Raw genomic sequence first — 22609 nt, forward strand, 5'->3', positions numbered from 1 at the left:
CGGTCTGCTGGTTAGAAAGTGCTGACACAGACTTGTCTGTTCAATTAGATCGGGGTGCTCCAGATGGGCAGGGACTCCAGGGACCTGATCCTGGATCAGCGCTGTGAAACGCCGGGTAGGTACCGGCATCCCGACGCCGGAAGAAACTAGCTGTTCGCTAGCTACTATTCATCTGTTGCCATGGAGTCGGCATGTTTGGCCCCAAGCCATGCGATTAGTGATGACATCACCTGCCTCCTTAAGACTTTGCTGACGCAGCAGAATGTGAACACGAACCATGTGGGCCAAACAAACAGCCACTTTCAAACCGTCCAGACAGACAAGAACAGCAGGCAGCAAGAAAGCATGCAAAACCCAAATTATACCACACACACATGCTACAGCGTGAACCACGCCTGCCCAGATGACAGCACAACAGATGCAATACAAAGCAGTAAGTGGGCGGCAGTTGCAGCAGCGGCCACACACACGCACGCACGCACACACAGGCTGACTTACAGCTTGAGGACGGCAGAGCGTTTGCCCAGCATCATCTTGACAAAGTCCCGGTAGTTGATGGTGTCGCTGCTGCCTCCTGTCACCTCCGAGATCATCTTCTTCATCTCCAGGTGGGTCTTGGGGACGCCCAGCTTCTCCATCATCCTCTTCAGGCCCATCATGTCTGATGGCACACACACACACACACACACACACACACACAATCAACTGTCAACACGTATGCAAAGACACACACTACCTCCCCACAGACTGAACACATCCAGGACATTATTCAACTCCTGGCTGATTGTCAAATTCCAGCCTTTAAGTGAAGGTTAGGTGTTAGACCGAAGGTTAGGTGTTAGACCAACAGCTATTCGAAGAAATGTTTGGCCACTAAAGCTAGGCTGTCGAGATGATGGAGCTGTCCCTATCATCCACTAAAAGGTAGTTGTTTGTGGAGGTGATTCAGCTGAATGCTGGGCTGTTAGAGGCCATGAGGTCAGTGACTAAGGCCAGGTGTAGGTGTTACAGTATCGGCTTTCCCAGCAGTGACACGGGCCTTTCAAGAGCTCCAGCCACCTCACACGCAGCAGGATTTGCAACACTCCAGCTTCACATATGGCGTAGCACAGACATCTGAGACTTAACTACAGCAGAGCATCCAAAGACAAGCAAACACACACACACACACACACACACACACACGGTAAAACCCACACACATCCCTAATTACAGTTCTCACATAAGGCACAGGCAAGAGTTGCCTTCAGTACAGCATACAATCTCAGAAACATAAACACACACCGCAGAGATGAACAAACAAAAACACACACGCCAAGGTGAAATGACCCGTGTGTGGGCTGACGATATCACTCACCTATCTCTCCCTGGTCATTCAGGTCAAACTCGGCATACTTGTCTGCAAAGCAATCACAGGTCAGCACAACACAGTTAATGTAGGCAGGGGTTGATAAGACACTGGAGACCAGCGGGGGGGGGGCGGGTGGGGGGTGAGTCACACGGCATAACACCAGCCCCCCCTCTCCACTGCACTCTCTAACATCACCCTCCCTCCTGACAGAGGAAACAACACTTCTGGGACTGTGTCAGCAAGCATACACACACGCGTACTGTAGACACACACACACACGCTCACAAAAGACTGAGACACGCAAACGCACAGCTGATGATGACAGGTGTGTGTCGGCTAGCTAAGGGTCAGTCACAGGGCAAGCTTAAAGGGTGGGGTGAGAGAGAGGGGGGGGGGGAAGTAGGAGAAGAAAGGAGAGAGGGAGGAAAGGAGGATGTGGAGAGCATCCGGTTTAAAGACAAGAGTGAAGAGAGCTTCCACATGAGAGACTAAGACGAGAAGTCTGCAACCATGGCAACCAGTGATCACTGATTGAGGTCCCACTGGACTATGGAGAAGAGGTAGGCTAAGTCTGTGGATGGATGCCTGCATCATATTTAAAAACATGGTAAGAAAAAAAAAAAAGAAAAAAAATACTGACATGTACTGTACATCTTTCTTCCTCTTCCTTATACCTCTCTCCCTCTTTCTCCTTATCCCTCTTCTTCCCTTTCTGTATAGATCTTAGATCGTTGGATTAGGCCTGGCTGCTTCCCCCATTACAATGGTGCCTCTGTGTGTGTGTGTGTGTGTGTTTGAGAGAGAAAGAGAGAGGCCTTGAGCTCTGGAACTGTGTCACTAAGTGACCCCAGGGGCTGTGGGAGGAGACAAGGCTGACCTTGTTCATGAACTCGACACACACACACGGTCTCTGAGTGGGCCTCTTGTCGTGGAACAGCCTGTCAATCATCCAGTCTGGAAGACAATCTCATCTAAACAAGTGATGTCCTCTTCCTGCCCTGTCACTTTCTGCATTCCTTCATGTTCTCACTTTCCAGATTTGGAGGCCTCTCTCTATTCTTCTCCTCCCCCTCCCCTCCCCTCCTCTCCTCTCCCTTTTCCCTATTGTGTTCTCAGGGCTGACACGAAGGCCAAGTTCCTCACTGACAAATAGTGTCAGTCCTCTGCTCTCTGCTCTCTGCTCTCTGCTCTCTGCTCTCTGCTCTCTGCTCTCTGCTCTCTGCTCTCTGCTCTCTGCTCTCTGCTCTCTGCTCTCTGCTCTCTGCTCTCTGCTCTCTGCTCTCTGCTCTCTGCTCTCTGCTCTCTGCTCTCTGCTCTCTGCTCTCTGCTCTCTGCTCTCTGCTCTCTGCTCTCTGCTCTCTGCTCTCTGCTCTCTGCTCTCTGCTCTCTGCTCTCTGCTCTCTGCTCTCTGCTCTCTGCTCTCTGCTCTCTGCTCTCTGCTCTCTGCTCTCTCTCTCTCTCTCTCTCTCTCTCTCTCTCTCTCTCTCTCATCCACACCAACACAGCACCAGTACCCTCTGAGCCAAGAGGAGAGGGCAGCTTTACCCTGAGGTCACCAGCAGAAGGAGTCACCACCAATCCCTGGTCCATCCTTCTCTCTCTGCCTCTCTCCATAACAATATGACCTACACACACACACACACACACACACACACACACACACACACACACACACACACACACACACACACACACACACACACACACACACACACACACACACACACACACACACACACACACACACACACACACACACACACACACACACACACACACACACACACACACACACACACACACACACACACACACACACACACACACACACACGTGGACATTAATCTTAGAGGAATCTGGAAAGGAATCTTCATAAGGACGCCTCTGGGCGTGTGGTTTGTGTGTACATCTCTCCGGCTGGAGGCTGAACTGTTATTGCAGGCAGCGGTAACTCCCTGGACTTGGACTGCAGGCCGCTCTCTCCCAGGACTCTTGACGGTGCAACAACAACCAAAAGGAGAGACCGGCACATTCCTGCCTGGCCACGGGGGACCAGGCCTCCCAACCCACTTAGAAACCAGGCCATGAACACTTTAACATGCTCGCTCGCTCTCTCTCCCCATCTCTCACACACAGCTGCGAAATGCAACACACACACACACACACACTCATGGACATATGGTCTGACGCAGCCTGCGGCCTTGCCCCACTCTCAGTAACATAACACACACAAAAACAAAAACAACCACACCATCCATCTGGGGTTCCAAGACAATTGCTTACTTTTGAAGGAATCTAGTTTTTCGGGCAGGTCGTCCTCATCCCGGTACTTTTGATCTTCCATATATTCCTACAGGGGGTGGGGGAAAGAAGAGGGCAGGAGGGGGACAAAACAAACAGTCCATCAGGGAAAAAAGTCGTTCAAGACAATTCATCCGACACCCTCCTTCTTCCTAAAGAAGACGGTGCTTGTGAAACAACCCGATACGGTCGGTTATCTCCGGCTACTTTCTGCAGCTTTTGTTTCACCACTGAGAGAAGAATGTCAACATCTCGCCGAGCAAGCAGGCTTCGTGTCAACAAACGGAAAAAAAACTCCCAACTCCCAACTTTTGGAGTTTTGGTGTCACTCCGAGGCCGTCCGTCACCTGACTGCCCAAACGGAGGAAGATGCCCCACTTGGTCTCGTTGTAAACTAGAGCAGCCCGCTAGAGAATGAGGAGGAAGCCAGAACGCCCTGGGAGCCTCATGAAAACATTATGGAGCAGTCTGCCACAGGAGACTAGTTTCTTCAGTCCCTGGAGCGAACGTTACTGGTTTCAGGCCGTCATGAGGCCATGTACTAGCATCCACGTTCAACCACTTATCTGAGATTGATTGATTTTTGTCTGGCTACAAAGCAAACTGATTTCAGGGAATTCAAACCTGAACCCGTCCTAGAACTCAAAGCAGACTCAATCCAATGCATGGGCTTTAAAAGGAGGAAGGACTGGGTTACTGCTGTGAGTCTAGTTTAAAGAGCTGTGATGGTAGTGAGATCTGAACCCGCGACAGGGTTCATTAGGCATGTGAGCCGCCATGGACCTCGGTCTGATCCAGCCCATGTCGCCGTCTTCACTGTGTGACCTCATGACTCAGGTGTTGTTGAGAGGAGGATACAGATGCCTGAAGGCTATGTCAGCCTCTTGTATTGGAATGAACATGAGAATAGGAGGACATTTGTCAAGGACAGCACGACTCAGCAATTATCAAAATAAGGGGTTTTGAAATAGAACCGGGATTACGGTTGTGTTCATCCACACTCAGCACCATGCTCAGGACCATAGAGTCTTGGGCATGACTTGAAGCCTATAGTAAATACAATGACACTTTCAGTCTGGTGACTGGTTACTTAATTATTAAGAATTGGATAAGAATTATAAATTCTTAAAAAATAAATAATAATAATCATTATTAAGTTGTGTTCATATAGCACCTGTTTCTTTCCGAACACGATACAGCGCATTTTCCACATCCAATCTCACACAGGCAGTGACTCTCCCGATAGCCCTCTTACCACGACCTGATTTTGAGCGCTTCATGGTTTTCTTAAGAGACTGAGCCAAACGCTACAGACAGGCTGGCATCCAGCAGAAAGGGGGGACGTGGGGAGAGAGAGATACCATACAGAAGGAGTGTGGGAACAGCCCCGGACTACGCTGCGCGCCTGTTCAACCCGCTATCCCTACACCGAAACAAAGAGCTCATTCAGCCGCCCTCAGCCCCAACACCTGTTTCCCGTCTATACGGGATGAGGGTTCCCGAAGGATAGATGGGCATTGCCGAACAGCCCTGCTGATTTACTTTTACACAATGTTTAGAGATTTCAAATGGTCAGAGACAACATTTGGTTCCACGATTTGATAATGATTTCATGTATTAGAAGATACCTTTCACGAGTCACGACCATGAAAGACGCAGAGCTTTGCGATAATGCTGGGCAGCACGCAACAAGTGTGGCCATCTCAACACCGGGCATGCGTAAGCATAGCCTAATTGGGTCAATGCTCGTGAAATAATAGATGTCAAATCTGATCAGGAGAAGTGTAGGTAACAGCTATGCGTTTTGCAGTTAAGCAGAAGAGACAGCGTTGAGGCTTACGAGACTAGAGGTCTCATTCAAAGAGCTTGCTTTGAATGAGGGTCAAGGCCAAGTGCATTCTCAACGAATATTAGCAAATAAATCACGTAGCACATTAAGTGAATATGTATTGATTTTAAAAGAGAGCAAAAACAATTAAGAAATTACTAACCTTGTTTATTTCGTCCAGCCTCTCCCTTTGTTGGGCTTTTAATAGTCCAAAGGTTTTCCCTCCTGCAAATAGAAAATAGCCTGTTAGCCTAATTCCATCATCTGTGCCACGCTATCCTCCATGTCGGCTCTATTGAAACAAGAGCGGTGAGCTAGCTAGCCAGCGTTCCAAAAGATAAGACAGGAAAATGTGCTAGCTACACTGGCTTGCTTGTAAATACCTTGAAGATTTTGATTCGAAGGCATCGTGGAATATGAGAAGAATATAGAAAGAGAGCGAGGGTTAAAATGCCGGTGTGGCTGTCTTCAATCTGCTTCCCTTCGCAAGGCAACGGGGGCGGTTGCTTGTAGTTAATGGCACACCAATAGTGGGTCAACTAACTGCTCACACACCAAGTGGAGTGATGCTTTATGGCTCGCCAGGAATGTCAGTAGCTCTCTGTCTCCCTCGTGTGGAAGTTTGTGGAACAGCCCAGTTTGTCAGCTTGAACTGCTGGACTCAACCATAACAAACCCATCATATGTCATAGATATCCGAACCAAGGGCGCAATAAAAAAAACATGCAATAAAAAGTGCAATGGGTTCTCTTGAAACAGACCTAGCTACCCAGTATTAAGAGGCAAGTCCAGACAATTACAGAATGTCATGGGACACTCCTATTACATCCCTGCTAATTGTCATTTAGTTTGTTGTGACATTTGGGTTGGTTAGGGGCAGTCTTTAAACCTGATCCCCACGGACCCCTTTCCCTGCATGTTTCCCTCTGCCAACACACCTTATTCAAATGAATGGGTCGTTATCAGGCTTCTGCTGAGTTTGATGACGACCCATTCATTTGACGCAGGTGTATGGGAGCAGGGAAACATCTAAAACATCACTGAGGACCAGGGTGGAAGACCACTGGATAGGTGTTAGATTCACTTCATTTCTCAAGTACAAGGGATTTGACTTAATACCTGAACTTTCAAGTAATGTCCTGATCTTTGATCTCATTGGATAACAAATATTTGTCATCCCTCCTTTCATACACGATTGGTCAGGGGGAAAAAACGTCTACAATCCTCAGAACCCATTGGCACACTGTCACGTCAATAATCAAATATACCGCCCCAAATCGTAGTTCACGCTAGTATGTGAAATGCTGCTTCGAAATAGTGCGATGTCCTTCCTTCACCACACTTGGTAACTATCTAGCTAACACATTTCTGTGAGTGGGGTTTCTCTTATGTTCTGTCTGTTACACTCATTCACACTTGATAAGGCATTTCTTTAAATGAAAAAATGGTTAAATGATCCCAGTGATTTTACGAGTGCATCAGTACTAGCTCTAGCATTGAGAGATGCTGTCAGGTCAGATAGCTCAAGCAGGCTTTTCAGAGCAGACCAATGGCAATGGCAAAGCCATGGTGCTCGCTAGCTAGCTAGCTATCAAGCTAGCATTTAAAAGTCTGTCTGACAGATAGCTTGCTTGTAGCTATCTCGGTTCGATTAGTAGCCAGGGCAGGATAGGCTTGTCATGTGTTTGTGCTAGATAAAATATGTAGTACTGTATTACGTTCGGTTGTGTGACAGATTGTTAGCTAGTTGCATGGCCATGAGGCTAACTGGAAAGACAAGCTAGCTTGCACAATTCAATGGCATTTCAGTTGTTAGCTCTAACTAGTTTAGCGGCTAGTAAAAGCTAGCTAGAGCATGGTGGTTAATAACCTGTCAGCTACTTTCAAAGGGATTTAGCCTTATGCGTATCTACCTCTATGGTCTTGCTAGCGACTGCTATATTCTCGTTTTGTGGAGTCTCTTCCAGCTGTTCTTTCCATCAAGATGTCAAGACATCTTAATCTGTCACTTGATCTGCTCCGGTCAAATGTTTTGCCGGGTTAGGGTTAGCTCTGGTCATTGAATCCGTTTGATTCGTAAGCTGGTACACTCTTGTTCTCTCAATTTTCACTCCATCGTGACCACCATCGTTGCAATATAATTGATCTGTCAAGGTCACAAATTATGTTTGTTGAGGTCTGACCTTTTTTGTGTGTGCCAGAGTTCACCAATGGAAAGTGAGGCTTAATGTGTAGGTTGGCACAGTGATACTGTTGTCTAACAGAATGGTTTTTCATAATGCACCAATTGCAGCAACGGGATGAACTTTCCTCTATTTCCAGAGTCTGATTGCCTGATCACCATGGACAAGTTGAAGAAGTGAAGCCCCCCACCCAAATGACCTCCTTACCCCTGAGGCAGAAGTCGAGCTGCTGTACAGTCGTTGGATGAGTCTACAGTTGGAAGCTGAAACAGAGCCAGACTCAGAGGTGGATGTCCCCAGCTGTCAGGCACCAGGCCCTTAGCTGGCTGGACCCGGAGCAGAAAGTACACCCTGTGAGGAGGTGGATGTGAGTCGGGAGGGCTCTGACGTGGGGTCTTGGACGTTCCCTCACTAAGATGTCTATGAAACAAGGTGACGGGATGTCCATCGCGCAGGCCTTGGCCATGACGGTGGCGGAGATACCCGTGTTTCTGTACTCCACCTTTGGGCAGGTAAACACTCCACCATGGCACTCACCCTATTTGAATGTAGGCTGACACGTAGGTTAATATACAGTTCTGTCATTTCAAACATTCTCTCAATGTAATCGCGTGGCTAGTCATCCTCAGGCCTGTTTTTGACGTAACGTCCCCTCCCTCTCGCTGTTGTCCTGCCAGTCAATATTCTCCCAGCTACGCCTGACGCCGAGCCTGAAGAAGGTGCTGTTCGCCACGGCGCTGGGGAGCGTCGCGTTGGCGCTCACGGCGCACCATATGAAGAGGCGGGGCAGAAAGAGGAAACAGGTGACGGCTGGGAAAGAGGGCCAGAAAACGGTGGGGATACCAGAGGGGCTGCTGAGGACGGGAAGGCCTTCGTCCTTGAAGAGAAGTGAGTCTCTCTCCCTCTGTCTCTCTCCCCCACACACACACACACACACGCATGCACACAAACCACACTCTCAACCCCCCCCCCCCCCCCCAAGTTACACACGGCTTCCCCCTCAATCTGTGTGAAGTGTTGATAGCGTATTTTGGCTGTCACAGTTGACCCGCTATCGTTAAAGTAGGACTGCGGGCCTTTCAACTCATGCGAGCAAGATCTGAGCGAACAACATTTCGAGCTGCCTTTTTGCTCTGTCGTCCGTCCGCAGTTCCTCTATCGGGGCGACAGATGATGAGCCCCAGCACCCGGAGCAACGACACCATGAGCGGCGTCTCCTCTCTGGCCCCCAGCAAACGCTCCAGCTCCTCGCACAGCCTGGCCTCGGTAGGTGCTTCCCCCTCCCTCCCTTTTTGCCTCCCATGCCCTCCTCCTCCTCACTCCCTCCTTTCCTCCCTTCGCCCTTCCGCTGCTTCCTTACCCCCCTTATGCTTACCGTTCTCTTCTTTTGAAACCTCTCCGTGGCGAGACAGTCAGTGGCCACCTCCCCGTGTTTGTGACGTTGCCGTGTTTTTTTTAATTGGATGCCACAGGTAAGGGTGCCGTCCTCTCCCAATCAGTCAGCCAATCCCTCGACTCCCCGGGACGCGGAGCCGGTAGAGGAGGAGCCCGGAACAATGGAAGATGCAAACGCAGAGAACCTCTACATCCTGGGTATGAACACAGACCTCAACTGTCATTAAGCCTTTCTTATCTCATATTTATCTTCTCTCTGTAGCCAAATCCTTTATCAGGGAGGCCATGCATTGAACCACATTACCATGATAAGGTTGGCAAACATGCTCCTGTTAAACTGTTCTTTATCTTGTCTTACTGGGTGGTTCCACTTAAATGTTGCTCACAGTTCCAACTGCCATCAAGCTTAGGTTCCCACCCCTCCAACTTCCCTCTCCACTTGTCTGCTCCCTTTTCTCATCGCCTCTGCTCTCCTCTTCTTCATCTCTGCCCCCCTAGGGATGGAGTTGTTTGAGGAGGCCCTGCAGAAGTGGGAGCAGGCCCTGAACGTCCGCCATAGCTCCCACTCCAGCGCCTCAAACAATACCAGTCTCGCCCTGCAGGGGGCAGCCTGCGCTGAACCACCGACGGTACCTGCCGCATCTCGCACCTTTACAAGTAGACTCCCAGATTTAAATGTGTCTCGGCTAGGAAAGATTACCACGGACAATAAATGAGATGCGTCACCATGGTGTTTGATGGATAGACGAGGGCAGTCAGTACTATAGTCATGTAATCCAGGGGCCCCACGTCCCTAGCTGACGCTGTTTGCGTTTTTTTGCTACCGTTGTTTCAGGTGGAGGTTCGCAACAAGGTGTTTGCCGACAAGTTGGAGACGCTCCTTCACCGTGCGTACCACCTCCAGGAGGACTTCGGCGCCACTATTCCACCTGACAGCCTGCTAGCAGACTTTGGTAACTAGCATCTATGGCTGCCTCTCCGTACCTGAGCACTGTGGTAGGGTCAGTATGTAGCTCGGAGTTGAATCTTTTTTGCGTATGTTAGCATTAGCATCTTGCAGTAGTGGAGTTGTCAGCTCTATAGCTTCTTCTTGGGTAATCATGTCTAACTTTTCACAAGTTTGGTAGTTAGTCTGCACATGACAAATGCAGGGCTCTCAAGTGTCACGCATTGAGCGTGACAGTCACTCATTTCGGTCTTTTGTCACGCCCTCCCGCCACACATTGTATTTCTCACGCAGAAAAAAAATATTTATAATATATTTAATATGCCGCAGCACCCAACCAAAATTCCTCCGGCCGCGCCGCTCTCACTATGGAACCGGCAGGAATCAAGCGCGTCTCCCCAGGAGTTCTTAGTCGAGCCTGCCACTTATCAGCCAATCAAAAAAAAGAAAGGGTCTATAAAATAGCCAATCGGAAAATAGCACTATTGTATCTGGGTAAGATTTAATGCAACAACCAATGGGAAAAAAGCATATCCTCTAATTTTTCGTGATTCTGCTACGTCTTCTGAAAGTTTTGTTCACCTACAAAGCAAACCACTGGAGCTCGAGCATCACTTTGAGCACAGTCATGATCTCCTGTTTTACTGTTACAACTTATTCACAACTTGTTTGACACAATGACAACTTGTCTGCTGTTAGAAAATGTTTACCAGATAATTAGCATCAGTTTTTCATAACCAACAGTGTCTTAACCAACAGTTTTACAGCCTGTTCACTGACAACACCTGCTCAGAACAAGTAGTTCATAGATGTAGCCAGTGTGTATCGGTGAAACTCACTCCTCAGGTATGTAACAGGCCACCCGCATCAATGGGTTGCTAGCTTTTTGTTGGCGTAGTTGGTAGTAGTGGCGCTTAGGATGTCAGAGGTGGCAGGTTCGAACCCAGTGCGGGACGAACATAGGCCTGATACCTCTGACGGAGCTTGCAATACCTCGTCTGTTATATATAACTGGCCTAGTCTTATTTTCGTTATCACACGATGACTGACATATTGTCACATTATAAACATCTCTTTCCAAATAGGCGTTATCATTTTATTAGCACTAAATACATTTAAGTGTTTTGCATAGTCGATGTTATAGGTCACTTTTAAAATAATGTCATATTTTATAATTATATCCTGGCCATGGATGCATTAATCATAATAAATAATTAATCATTGCTGCCTTTCAAAGATGTCAGGTAAAAGGCAATTAATTAATATATTAATTTTGACCCCCTGACGGGGGGGGGGGGGGGTGAGAATGTCACTCTTGCCTGTCTTCAAAACTTGAGAGCCCTGCAAATGACATGAGCTTTTCCCTCGTAGCATTTCTAGCATTTTCATAGCAGGCTAGCATTTCTGTTGTTGCTAGAATGTGGGACAAGTGTAGTCGTGCTGTGACCGGCTCTGCTCGGTCATTCTTCCAGAGAGCGAGGGGACTCTCATCTTGCCAAACGTAGGGAGCTCCCACAGACAGAGGGACGACGACGCCACCACCATCACCTCCGACGACTCCTTCTTCTCAGCAGCAGAGGTTGGTGTCTCTCTCCCTCTCGCTTTCTCTCTCTCTATCGCTCACGACTTCTCTCTCTCACCCTTTCACTCTCTCTCTCTCTCACCCCTTATCCTCGCCCTGTTATGGACATGGTAGACTGTAAAGATCCTTTGTTCATTGATAAGGACAGTGACTCGTTTAAGTAAGGTCAAGAGGGGGTGAATGACTTAACCCTTGTGGTGTTATTTTCGGGTCATTGTGACCCCCCCACGTGTTGTGACAACTTTACGTCATCCAAAAATAATGTGAAGCATTTTCTTTTAACCGTCGGGCTGTCTCACACCCCTCACAGCACGAAGGTTAAAAGAAAATGTTTTTTATTTGTTTTTGTATTGGGTAAAGTTGTCGCAGCACAATGATGGGTCGTTGCGACCCGAAGGTAGCTCGAGGGTTAAAGGAATGCAAGTTGCTGACCGCTCCGTGGGACGGTTTACCCTGGAGGATGGGTGTAGCATCTTATACGGCCTTCGATCTAAGATTCTAAATACTGAATGGAGATAAGTTTGACCAGTGGTCATCTGAAGACGTGAAGTCTGGTGGACTTAAGATACATGTGACGCCACAAAGGACAGTTGACCATTTGGATGGTCAACTCCTGGAGCTTTATGACTTCCTGACTGGGAGAGAAATGCAACATGAGTTCTTATCACCTGAGGGAGGGGAGCTTTGGACATCAGGTCCTGAGGCTGCGTGGTTTCTGCCGTCACTGGATTGTGTTTGGAGAATGTGACTGACTTTATATTGATTGATTGTTGAATAGAAAGGGACCAGATTGTCGGTACAATACAAGACTGGGTGTGTCAGGACCACTCCATCAAACGACTGGTAGCAATACTCCGGTATGACGGGTCACCGAGTGCTCTGTTTCCTGCTGCAGTATTCGAATAAAGAATTTGTGTACATCCGGCAGTCATATCAATCTAGACGTACAGCGCCGTCGGAAAACTTCTCCTTACAACCCCCCTGCGCCTCCCTCCTGCAGCTGTTTGAGTCTCTAGAGGAGGCCTACCATCCAGTGAAGTCTGCCGCGCTCTATGAGGATGCGCTCAGCTTGGTTCGCGAGGGACGGGTGGTCTGTCGCTCCCCCAGGTAAACCCCCGCCTAACAGTCAGTCATCATACACCAATGTTTACTTAGGTCGACCGAGAACCCGCTCCCTCGGGTTTCTGGACTGGGCTCTCGTTGATATCTCTCTGTCCTAGGACTGAGTTGCTAGAATGCTACGGTGACCACGACTTCCTAGCCAAGCTCCATTGTGTGAGACAAGCCTTCCAGGTGAGTACTGAGGAGTGTGGTGCTGAAATTCGAGATGCTGTGATAAGTTTCACATGCAAGTCAGCAAGGCCGGGTGGTTTACCTCAGTCAGCGGTTTTAAGTTGGAGATCTTCTCCAGGTTCTTTTGCTGGACGAGCGACACAGAACGTTCTTCATGGAGACAGGAAAGCAGATGATCGCTGGACTCATGGTCAAAGCCAACAAGGTGACAACCCTGTACCATTTCACATCATTCATCCTCACCCTTATATTCTCTGCCATGATTCCCACAACCAGAGGGAGTATCAAAAATCCTTTTTATTTCCCTGTGGGTGTGGTCTCAGTGAGTTTGTCATATTCGCATATAACTAATGTGACGTGAGCAGAGTGGGCTCTGTTTGTGTTCTCCATTGTATTGGGACCCGCCTGAGGGAACTATTGGCGATAGTTGTGTACGTGTATCTGTGTTGTGTCTAAGCAGAGCCTTTTGTTGGTTCTGCGCAGAGCCCCAAAGCCTTCCTGGAGAGCTACGAGGATATGCTCCTGTACACCCAGAGAGAAGAGACCTGGCCCGTCACCAAGATGGAGCTGGAGGGACGAGGGGTGAGGAAGACCCCCTCTTCTCCCTCGCCTTTTTTGTTCCTCTGGCATGCCTCGTTTGTGTCATCAGAAAGGGGAAGCCAAGTGGGACATCTGGCAAATGTCTCGCCTGTGACATTGTGCAATGGTGGCTGACTTGCAAAGTTGCTAGAAAACTCTCTTGGATTACCTGAGGGGAGTAACTTGTTCAGATGTAGCCGTCTTTCTTGTCAACTCCTGTGTTTTGGTCTTTGGCCCACGTGCAGGTGGTGTACATGAGCTTCTTTGACATCGTTCTGGACTTTATCCTCATGGACGCCTTCGAGGACCTGGAGAGCCCGCCCTCGTCTGTGGTGGCTGTGCTCCGCAACCGCTGGCTCTCCGACAGCTTTAAAGAGACGGTAAACAGACACATGCACATATACACACTCACACCTAAACCATGGCTACATACAGGCACATATATACAGTACCAGGGAAAATGTGTCCAAACTTTATATATATATATATATATTTATTACATACAACACACACACCACAATCCCACTCATACTCACACACGTGCATCAATCCCAACTGAAACACGAGAAACTCCCCACAAATTCTGGCAAAGACATGAGACTTCAGAAAAGTTTGGGATTGTAATGTGTTCTGTCTCAGGCCCTGGCGACCGCATGCTGGTCTGTTCTCAAAGCTAAGAGGCGTCTACTGATGGTGAGTCCAAGATAAACCAAAAAAATAAAAAACAACATGTGTACAGACTCTGCACTTAAGCTGAAACAACAAGGCAAAAATACAAACGCCATTGTTCTTCTTGTGCTTGTGACATTTTGCGTTTTGTCCCACGGTTTTTCGTTCCGTAGGTTCCCGACGGGTTCATCTCTCACTTCTATGCCATATCAGAACACGTGAGCCCTGTTCTAGCCTTTGGGTTCCTCGGACCCAGACAGCACCTCAGTGAGGTGTGCGCCATCTTCAAGGTGAGGAGGGCTGGTTACCACTTGGTGATTTTAAAGTTGTTGCCTGTTCAACCCAATCGACCTTCACCGGTGTTCAAATGTTATTTGTCCTCCTCTCTTTCCCACCAAACACCCCTGAGGTTTGAATCACTTGAACTTGACGATTTAATCTCTCATGATTTGATACGTAAAATTAATCTCTAACCCTGGATAGAGATTTTAATTCAATTGAAAGTAACCCCAATGCTCAGACAGCTTCTGGTGGCAAAGCTGAAACAAACCCTGTGCCTTGTTTTTGTTTAAGTTGGCAAAATAACTATTACAAAACGTAGACCAGTTCTCCTTAGTAGCCCATTTAAAACTACAAAATGAACCCAATCAAATGGTCCTATTTTTCTCTGTCTAGCAACAAATCGTGCAGTACCTGAAGGACATGTTCGATCATGACAAGGTGCGCTTCACTTCGTCCCAGTCCCTCGCGGAGGACATCTTGAACCTGTCCCACCGCCGCAGTGAGATCCTGCTGGGCTACCTGGGTATTGACAGCCTGCTGCAGCTCAATGGAAGCCTTGGTCCCCTCCCAGGGACCAAGGCGACTCCACAGGGTCCAACTGACCCTAGGAACCTGCCGGGATGGGACACGCAAGACTAGACTAGACCCAGGACAGAGTGTGACCCGGACTGGGCCGGGCCGGGCCAAGCTATATTAAGTAGACTAGACTAGAAATAGAACCAGGACAGGCTGTCAGGCCTACCAGGAAAAGATGAACTTAAAATGTTTGTTTTCATGTTGAGACTCAAACAACATGACTGAAAAGGATCAAGACAAATTTTACAGTATGGAAGTTACAGTATAGAACATTCCTTACACAGGATTGAAACAGTCTAGCATGTCATCAATGCAGTTACAGTAAGACCATTAATATATCCGGATCAGTGTCTGTTGCTCACCTGACAGATGCGCCCTGAAAATCACCATTCAAAGTACCCAGCTGTTATTGGACATCACAAAGAAGGAATCCTGTTGGACTTTATTCTCCAAATCTCCCCTTTCATTGAATGACCACCTTTTTAGACTTGACGCCGGTCCTTGACGATCCTTCTTTGTCTGTGTGAAAGGCAGTGATGGATCAGAATGTGTTTTATGTTGTGTACGTATGTCTATAAGTTTGGGATGGGGGGGCGGGGGGCGGGGGAGAATAGAAACCATCCCTTTTAGCAAACATCCCAACACCCTCTGCCAAACGAAGACTTGCACTGATTAAAGTCTGCTAGTGGACTTCTGCTGTTGCTGTTGCTTTTACCTCTGCGCTGTGTAATCGTTCATCCATTCGTTTTGTTTATTTATTCCTATCGGAGTCGAACGTCAATGTATTGTGGGACTCATCCAGGAGAATGAATGTGTAATAAGGTTGAGTCAGGGCACTGTCATGCATAGAAAGTGTATATTTATGACCCCAGCGTGTCCTCACACTCTGTGTAGAATTGTTGCTGAAGCCCTGAGGGCGCGAAGAAGCCAAGCTACCAGTGTTGAAGCTCTTACCTCAGTTGGCCTGCATTATGCAGACTGGATTCTGTTCTGCTTGGGGAAATGCAAAACATTATTAATGCTAGATCATTAGCAGCTTTGAGGGGGAAGACTATCAGTTATAGTTATTCAGACTGTTGTCAAAATGTCTGTTTACATGCATGTGTGATAAGGTGAGGACAATTGTCTCTAATCACTAATTGTCTGTAAAAACTACATTGTTGTTATATTAGAGCCAGTGATCCCTCCCTCCCCTTCCTGCCAAAACCTAAACTTGTTTGATCTAGTCTTTATGAATCCTGGATCTAAATGTCCTGCTTTCACTCGTCCCATACCCACACTATTGTACCTCAGACCTCTCAAGTCCCAGCAGGACCCAAGGCTATGTTTGAATGTCTCTCAATTCACAGCTTTCCTGTTCATGTTTGGTGGCTTATCAAGTCATTTGGAACTTGTTCAGCGGTCTCTTTGCAGTTTTGTTGCATTGTAGCTGTATCCAGGCAACCGACAATATTCAAGGCCTGTATCTGAATCGGAAGGTGAACAGGGCAGCTGTGACAGGATTCATAATTCCGTTAGGGTGCCATATCCTGCTTCTGGTTCATTATGAAGCTAACTTTAAGGACCCTGTGTAAATTGAGCCTTTTATTTGCCTTTTGTCCCATTTGCACTTAATCAACCAACAAATAAGAATGAAATGCAGATAATTGTCTAGCCCTATAGTTAATCAAGAGTAGGCTAATTGGATAGTGACTACAGAGTAGGTCTTAATCATTTTAGTTACTGGATATGTAAGTAATGTAAAAGCACGTAAACTCTCCCTTTGAACTTTGTCGATTTAAATGAGATGTAGTCATGCCCACAATTTTGGTAAGAACCGCCTGCTGACTTGTCCTAATCTGCACGCTGACAAACATTTTAATTTAGCTTGCTGTTTTTTCTGTTCAAAATTGTAGTTCTGCTATACGCTTGTAGGAATTAAAGCTGTATCAGAGCTTCCTGTAGCAAACTATCAGTCTGATATCAACTGAAAAGACTTCTTATTACTTCAGAGTAAGTAAGAATCCAATTACTGTAAAATGTAATGTATAGTCTCAATATGTATCACATTGATAATTGCACATTATTTGCATTGCATTGCCAAACAGCTGCTTTTGGGCTGAGGGATTAGTTTCTCCAAGACAACTGAAAATGGATGTAATCCATTTTAATCCGAGAATCATTAGTTTATTTCTTCATCAGAATTTGCATGCAAGTTTTTTTCTTCGTTTTGAAACCCTTAATGAATGAATGAATTTGTCCGTTAAGTCTTTTGATTAGAGTCTGAGACTATTACTCTGTCTCAAAGATCCCTGAATAATTCAGAATAGTTGTGTGTTGATGCCAGTAAAAATGAAACAAATAGGAACTTTTCGAATCAGTCAAATTAATTATAGATGGTGAAAATAACTATTTAATTATTTTCTCAGCTTTCTGTTTTTGTATGGTTTTACATTTTAACTCCCAAAGTTTCGGTAGTGATGAAATGTATGATGGCTGTCTTTGGCTTTGATTTGATAAAGATTCCAGAAAGCCAAAAAAAAGACAAATCGAATTATATAAACTGTCGCTTGAATGAACTCTTCACAGTAGACTACGAGTGTCCTATATAGCCTATGCCTTGTTTTGTGATGTCTTTCTGTTGTGAAATTACAATGCCAGCACATACTGTAAACGATTTTCTTAATTTTTTTTTCTTAATAAATATATATTCACCTGGTCTTTTCCCAATCAAAGAAGTAGCCTATTCGCTTTATTTTATTGAAAGGCAGCTTACATACCGAACATTGATCTCGTTGTAATTTTAGAGTTAGGGTTAATGTGATATTGCCTCAAATTCCGTCAGCCATGTTTGACCTGCATATATGATTCCCAATGTTTTCATTCACTAATTTCTAATTTTATGAATAAATATTCCAGTAGAAATGAATCATGATTGGACACGATTTATGCCATGGCAGTGCGATCATTGGTCGACCAGTCCTGTATATCCCCGTGAAGTTTTTTTTATGTAATAGGGAGGAGGGAGAGGGAGGGGGGCATGGTGAATGGGTCGTTTTCGTAAAGGGGGTTCCGTTTACTATTGGTAGACATACTTGGGCGTTTCATTGTGATTTGTCAGTGCACATTGCCCGGTGTCCGGGTAAGATGGCGTCGGAAGAGCAGTGCTCGGCACCACCTCAATGGCGGTCGATATCTCTAACCCATGTTGAGTTCCCTGCCGGTAAGTGCTCGCAACGAACCTAGTTTTTCGGTTGCATCTGTCCGTTTTAGGCGTGCAGGTTTGATACCTAAAAGAAGTGCTGTGGTATGCTACTGAATGGACACGATCAACAGCAGTTGCCGAATAGTGACACAGGGAGTGCGCTTAGGCATACACTGCTCTGCAGGCAACGTATCAACAACTGCCAAATTATGAGACAGTTCCGCATGCGCAGATAGCGAATAAGTCCACAATGCCAAGCTAACTAGCCCAAATTGCTACATTGATATTTAAACGTTCTAAATGACAATGTATTCACATATTACACGTAACAAAATATAACATAGTTAAAATTGGTTTTCGTGTTTATCTTTTAGTATTGCACGTGCAGATGTAGTCCCCTATGTAATCAATCAGCTTCTTTCTGTTAGCTAGCTAGCAAAGCTATGCTTGCTAGCAATGTTTGACAAGCTGGTTGACAAAACGTTGCCTAGTTAGTTAACAATGACCAGTTAACTAGTTAGCAAGGTACAGTTGATTGCATGTTTTTCTAAATCAATCCTTTGTCAATTACAACACTTTATAGTTTGAACTTGTTCCATCATGAGGAAGTCCTCCTGGGGGTACCAGAGGGGCAGTTTACATCTCTACTGAGCTATGAATTTCCCCTAACTTCACTGTAATATATGATAAATGTCCTCCCACCAACCATCTTCTGTGTGTGTCTGATGATTTGTAGGTGACCTGACTGGACAAGTGTTGGCCTACACCAGCCTACTTCCAATGGCTGTTCTGGTGGGCTTCGTCACCCTCATAGTTTTCAAGCGAGAACTGCACACTGTAAGTGAAGCCCTTGTCGTGGACAATTTTGAGAGAATTAATGTTTAATTGAAGTATGACGTATACATAATAAAGTTACCAACATCATAGGTGTTGGTAACGCCACCCCCCCCCCCCCCGAACATCGTTAACAGACCATTTTATACCACACAGTTCTCAAAAGTCATTGGTCCATCCACAATCATGATACCATATGCAACTTTACCAAATCTCTTCTGTCATTGGCTAACTCCTTAAAACAATACAGTTGAATCCACATTGTCTCCAGACCATCTGTCTCTTCCCCCCAGGTGACAAGAACTCAAATCACCCAGACTTCACGTCTCTAGACTTCACGTCTCCTAGTTAGGTGGTCATCAAACCTTGCATCTACCCCAAGTGGTCAAACTAATCTCCATTGTATCAAGGTTGACCCAAATCCCTTTCTGCCAACTGTAAACTACTTTTAAACAACTATTAAAATACATTCATTGTACATAAGCCCAACATTTCTTTCACAACCTGCTTCAACTCAGATTCAGCCCAAAATAATACTCATAAACACCTGTACTCTAATCTACAGCTGTTAGAAATGCAAAGAGCTGGGCTCTTTAATCTTTGTATTCAAATTAATTGTGCCACTGGGGCACCCCAATGGCTTACCTGGTAAAAAAAATAAACCTGGGTTTGATTCCAGCTCAGGCCATTTCCTGTAGGTCTTCCTCTCTCCCCCTGCTTTCCTGTCTCTCTCCAACTGTCTATATAACGAAGCAGAAAAAAGCCCTGCAACTTACCTGCACTTCTGGGGCTTTTTAAAATCATCTTACCTTCTTCTGTTTGACAGATCTCCTTCTTTGGTGGACTGGTGCTGAATGAAGGGGTGAACTGGCTGCTGAAGCACATTCTTAGGGAGCCACGCCCTTGTGGAGGTGACCCAAACATTCAAAACATGACCTTAACACTGCAAAGTTGACATGCATAACCCAACACATGCAGCTTCTTTGATCCGTAAACATGTTCAACTCAGCACCATACTCTCTTGTCTGTTTCAGCAGGGACACATACAACCCTGAACACAGAGTATGGCATGCCTTCCAGTCATTCCCAGTTCATCTGGTTCTTTGTGGTTTACTTCTTTCTTTTTCTTTATTTAAGGTGAGTCGCACAGGTCTAAAGTTTTTAAAGTATTTTCCCTATCTTTCTGGAGATCTCTGAAGATTTTATGGGTGATTTTGTCTGGGTGGTCAGAGCTTTATACTCCCTCTCTGCTGTTTAGAATGCATCAGACGAACAATGCTCGGTGTGTGGAGTTGCTGTGGAGACACATACTGTCCATCGTCTTGTTAGGGATGGCCTTATCGGTGTCCTACAGCAGGTAAGGAAGAGAGGGGCAATGGTAGAAGGAAGTTGTGGAGATTCTATTACTGTGTGTATTGTAATATTAAAGAAATGGATCTTTCCAGTTTAACCAACAATGTCTGATTTGTAGTGGTGTGAAACGGTTAAGCTGAAGATGCTTGTGTGTGTATTGTTCCCCTCAGGGTTTACCTGTTGTACCACACCTGGAGTCAGGTTTTCTATGGAGGAGTGACTGGCAGTACTATCGGGGTTGTGTGGTTCTTCTTCACGCAGGAGGTGCTGACACCGCTGTTCCCCAAGATGGCAGCTTGGTGAGGAACAGGGCCGCATCTCAGGGGAGAGCACAGACTTAGAAAGTTAACCAACCAATACCGGCCTCTATTCTGGCAGCTAGCTCCTATTTACTCGTACAGGCTTGTTTCTTTGATTTTTTTCTCTTTATCTGACAAGTCTTTATTACTTATGTCCTCTTGAATGCAGGCCGATATCAGAGTTCTTTCTGGTGCGAGACACAAGCCTGATCCCCAACATCCTCTGGTTTGAGTACACAGTGACCAGATCTGAAGCGAGGTGAGGTCTTCTACATGTTTTTTTCCACATCTAAAATATATTTGACAGTTTGTGTTTTTAAGAACATGTCTTGATATTTTTTGTTTGATACTTGATAGTTGTTTTGTTTTTTTAATGCATTTTATTGTTGTAAATCTCCATGTCACAGAAACAGACAACGAAAACTCGGAACAAAACTTCAGTGATCTCAGTGGTCCCTTGGTGAAACTGAGTTAAAGGATCACACACAGACACACACAAACACACAAATACTCAAGAAAACACACTGGAGAGCCACCATCTTCTGGACTGACCTGGTTGCTATGAATAAAAGGGCCAAACCGTTTACAGGTGGACCAAAAGAGAGTGCCTGGACCTGGCTGGGGAACTGACAACGGGAGAATGTCCGGCCACATGCCTCTCCTTCTTGTACAGCTTGCCCAAAATGCTCCCCAATGCATGCAAGTCCGTGCAAGAGGCATACTATTTAATTATAAATTAATATATATTTTAACTGTAAACGCACGCTGACAGTAAACGTGTACTGTAAGAGAAAGAGGGCTCTATCAATTAACAAACATTGGGCTGGTTATTAGTACAGCATGAAATTTGTGAATCTTTTATTTTGTTTTTGCAGACTCATGGTTAGCTGGTTGAGTTAGTTCAGTAAGTTCCTTTTATTTTGGTGTAGGTAGTTGGTTGAGGCTGAAAATGATTGAGTTGGGGATTTATTTGGTAATGGGTACAATAACTTGGAAAATTAAAGTAACTTTTTTTCATTCTTGTATAACAGAAGAGAACAATTTAACTTAATAACTCTAGTTAAAATGTAATATAAACAATTATTTGCACTTTGTGGAAAAATTACACTAGTTACATGTTAAAGAAACCCCCTAGTTTTTGTGTTTATTTTTTGCCTCTGGTACCCTCTAGCATCTGTCTGTGTTTAATGGTTGTCCAACCTCTGTATTTGGATCCAGAACTGACTTGCAAGCATCTATGCCCTCACCTATAGTATAAAGCTAATGACTTAAGCATCAAAAGTCTTTTTGCTTTTGTTGAAGAGATTATTGAGGCAGTGCATAAGAACCACCACAGAGCTTTATATGTTAAATATTTTTTTTCATATATTTTTTGGTTAGGCTTCCTCGAGGTATATAAGGAAGTGTTTTATGAAATCTTCCAGGGATCAAAGTTTCCTGGGAAATTGTTTAGTTTTTTCTTATTTTCTATTTGTCTGAAGTTATAAAGAGAACATGAAATTGGAATCTTTCTGTTTACCTGCCTTTTAAAGACAATGTTCCACATCATCGGGGGATGAAACAAACGATTTGCTGAGAGGAAAAATGTTTATATATATGTGTATATATACATATATATATATATATGTGTGTGTGTTTATGTATATAAAACCTCGGGTCAATCGTAGCATTTTTCTAAGCTGTTTTCCTCACCACCAGGGTGGTGCAGTAAGGCTGTGTGTTGAGGCTCTGAAGTGATTTGAACTGTCATATCATATCTCCACAAAGGGAAGCATTTCTCTTAATTTATCATAGTTTTTTCCATTTGTAACCCATATCAGGCTGAATAAATAAATTGTGTTTATGTACCGCTGTTTACCATGTCTCTTTTTCACCAAGAAATGGGAGAGGGAGATGCCTAATGAGTGTTACTCTGATCTTTGGAGTGCTAGTTAGAGGCATGCAAACTCCTCAT

General features: G+C 45.6%; 3 protein-coding genes across 5 annotated transcripts in view; 2 read left to right on the plus strand and 1 right to left on the minus strand.

Annotated features, from left to right (window-relative positions):
- Positions 1 to 6042, minus strand: part of LOC134033374 (allograft inflammatory factor 1-like) — an 11490-nt gene extending 5448 nt beyond the window's left edge. Inside the window, exons 1-5 of the mRNA XM_062477498.1 lie at positions 5864 to 6042; positions 5644 to 5705; positions 3635 to 3701; positions 1358 to 1399; positions 499 to 661 (exon numbers count right to left, since the gene is read on the minus strand). Of these exons, the coding sequence (XP_062333482.1) occupies positions 499 to 661; positions 1358 to 1399; positions 3635 to 3701; positions 5644 to 5705; positions 5864 to 5888 (359 nt within the window). The 5' untranslated portion in view covers positions 5889 to 6042. The remainder of the gene's footprint in view (positions 1 to 498; positions 662 to 1357; positions 1400 to 3634; positions 3702 to 5643; positions 5706 to 5863) is intronic.
- Positions 6043 to 6752: 710 nt separating this feature from the next.
- On the plus strand, positions 6753 to 17333 carry miga2 (mitoguardin 2). Of its 2 annotated transcripts, none has more exons than XM_062477448.1 (16): positions 6753 to 6825; positions 7803 to 8175; positions 8341 to 8551; positions 8814 to 8929; positions 9136 to 9256; positions 9557 to 9687; positions 9894 to 10011; positions 11477 to 11583; positions 12587 to 12693; positions 12807 to 12879; positions 12998 to 13084; positions 13363 to 13461; positions 13704 to 13838; positions 14098 to 14151; positions 14301 to 14417; positions 14803 to 17333. In XM_062477448.1, the coding sequence occupies exons 2-16, from the start codon at positions 8080 to 8082 to the stop codon at positions 15046 to 15048; spliced, it is 1818 nt and encodes a 605-aa protein (XP_062333432.1). In that variant the 5' UTR covers positions 6753 to 6825; positions 7803 to 8079; the 3' UTR covers positions 15049 to 17333. The 2 variants fall into 2 exon arrangements, with proteins under 2 accessions (XP_062333432.1, XP_062333431.1); XM_062477447.1 differs by having other exon boundaries at positions 6784 to 6850.
- A 678-nt stretch (positions 17334 to 18011) lies between these two features.
- Positions 18012 to 22510, plus strand: dolpp1 (dolichyldiphosphatase 1). Of its 2 annotated transcripts, none has more exons than XM_062477491.1 (8): positions 18012 to 18187; positions 18906 to 19006; positions 19830 to 19914; positions 20041 to 20140; positions 20262 to 20360; positions 20527 to 20655; positions 20825 to 20914; positions 21063 to 22510. In XM_062477491.1, exons 1-8 carry the CDS (start codon positions 18112 to 18114, stop codon positions 21097 to 21099), a joined length of 717 nt encoding a protein of 238 aa, XP_062333475.1. In that variant the 5' UTR covers positions 18012 to 18111; the 3' UTR covers positions 21100 to 22510. The 2 variants fall into 2 exon arrangements, with proteins under 2 accessions (XP_062333475.1, XP_062333474.1); XM_062477490.1 differs by having other exon boundaries at positions 18014 to 18187; positions 20038 to 20140.
- Positions 22511 to 22609: the final 99 nt, after the last annotated feature.

Source organism: Osmerus eperlanus, chromosome 14 (genome assembly GCF_963692335.1).
Source record: "Osmerus eperlanus chromosome 14, fOsmEpe2.1, whole genome shotgun sequence".
NCBI lineage: Eukaryota > Metazoa > Chordata > Actinopteri > Osmeriformes > Osmeridae > Osmerus > Osmerus eperlanus.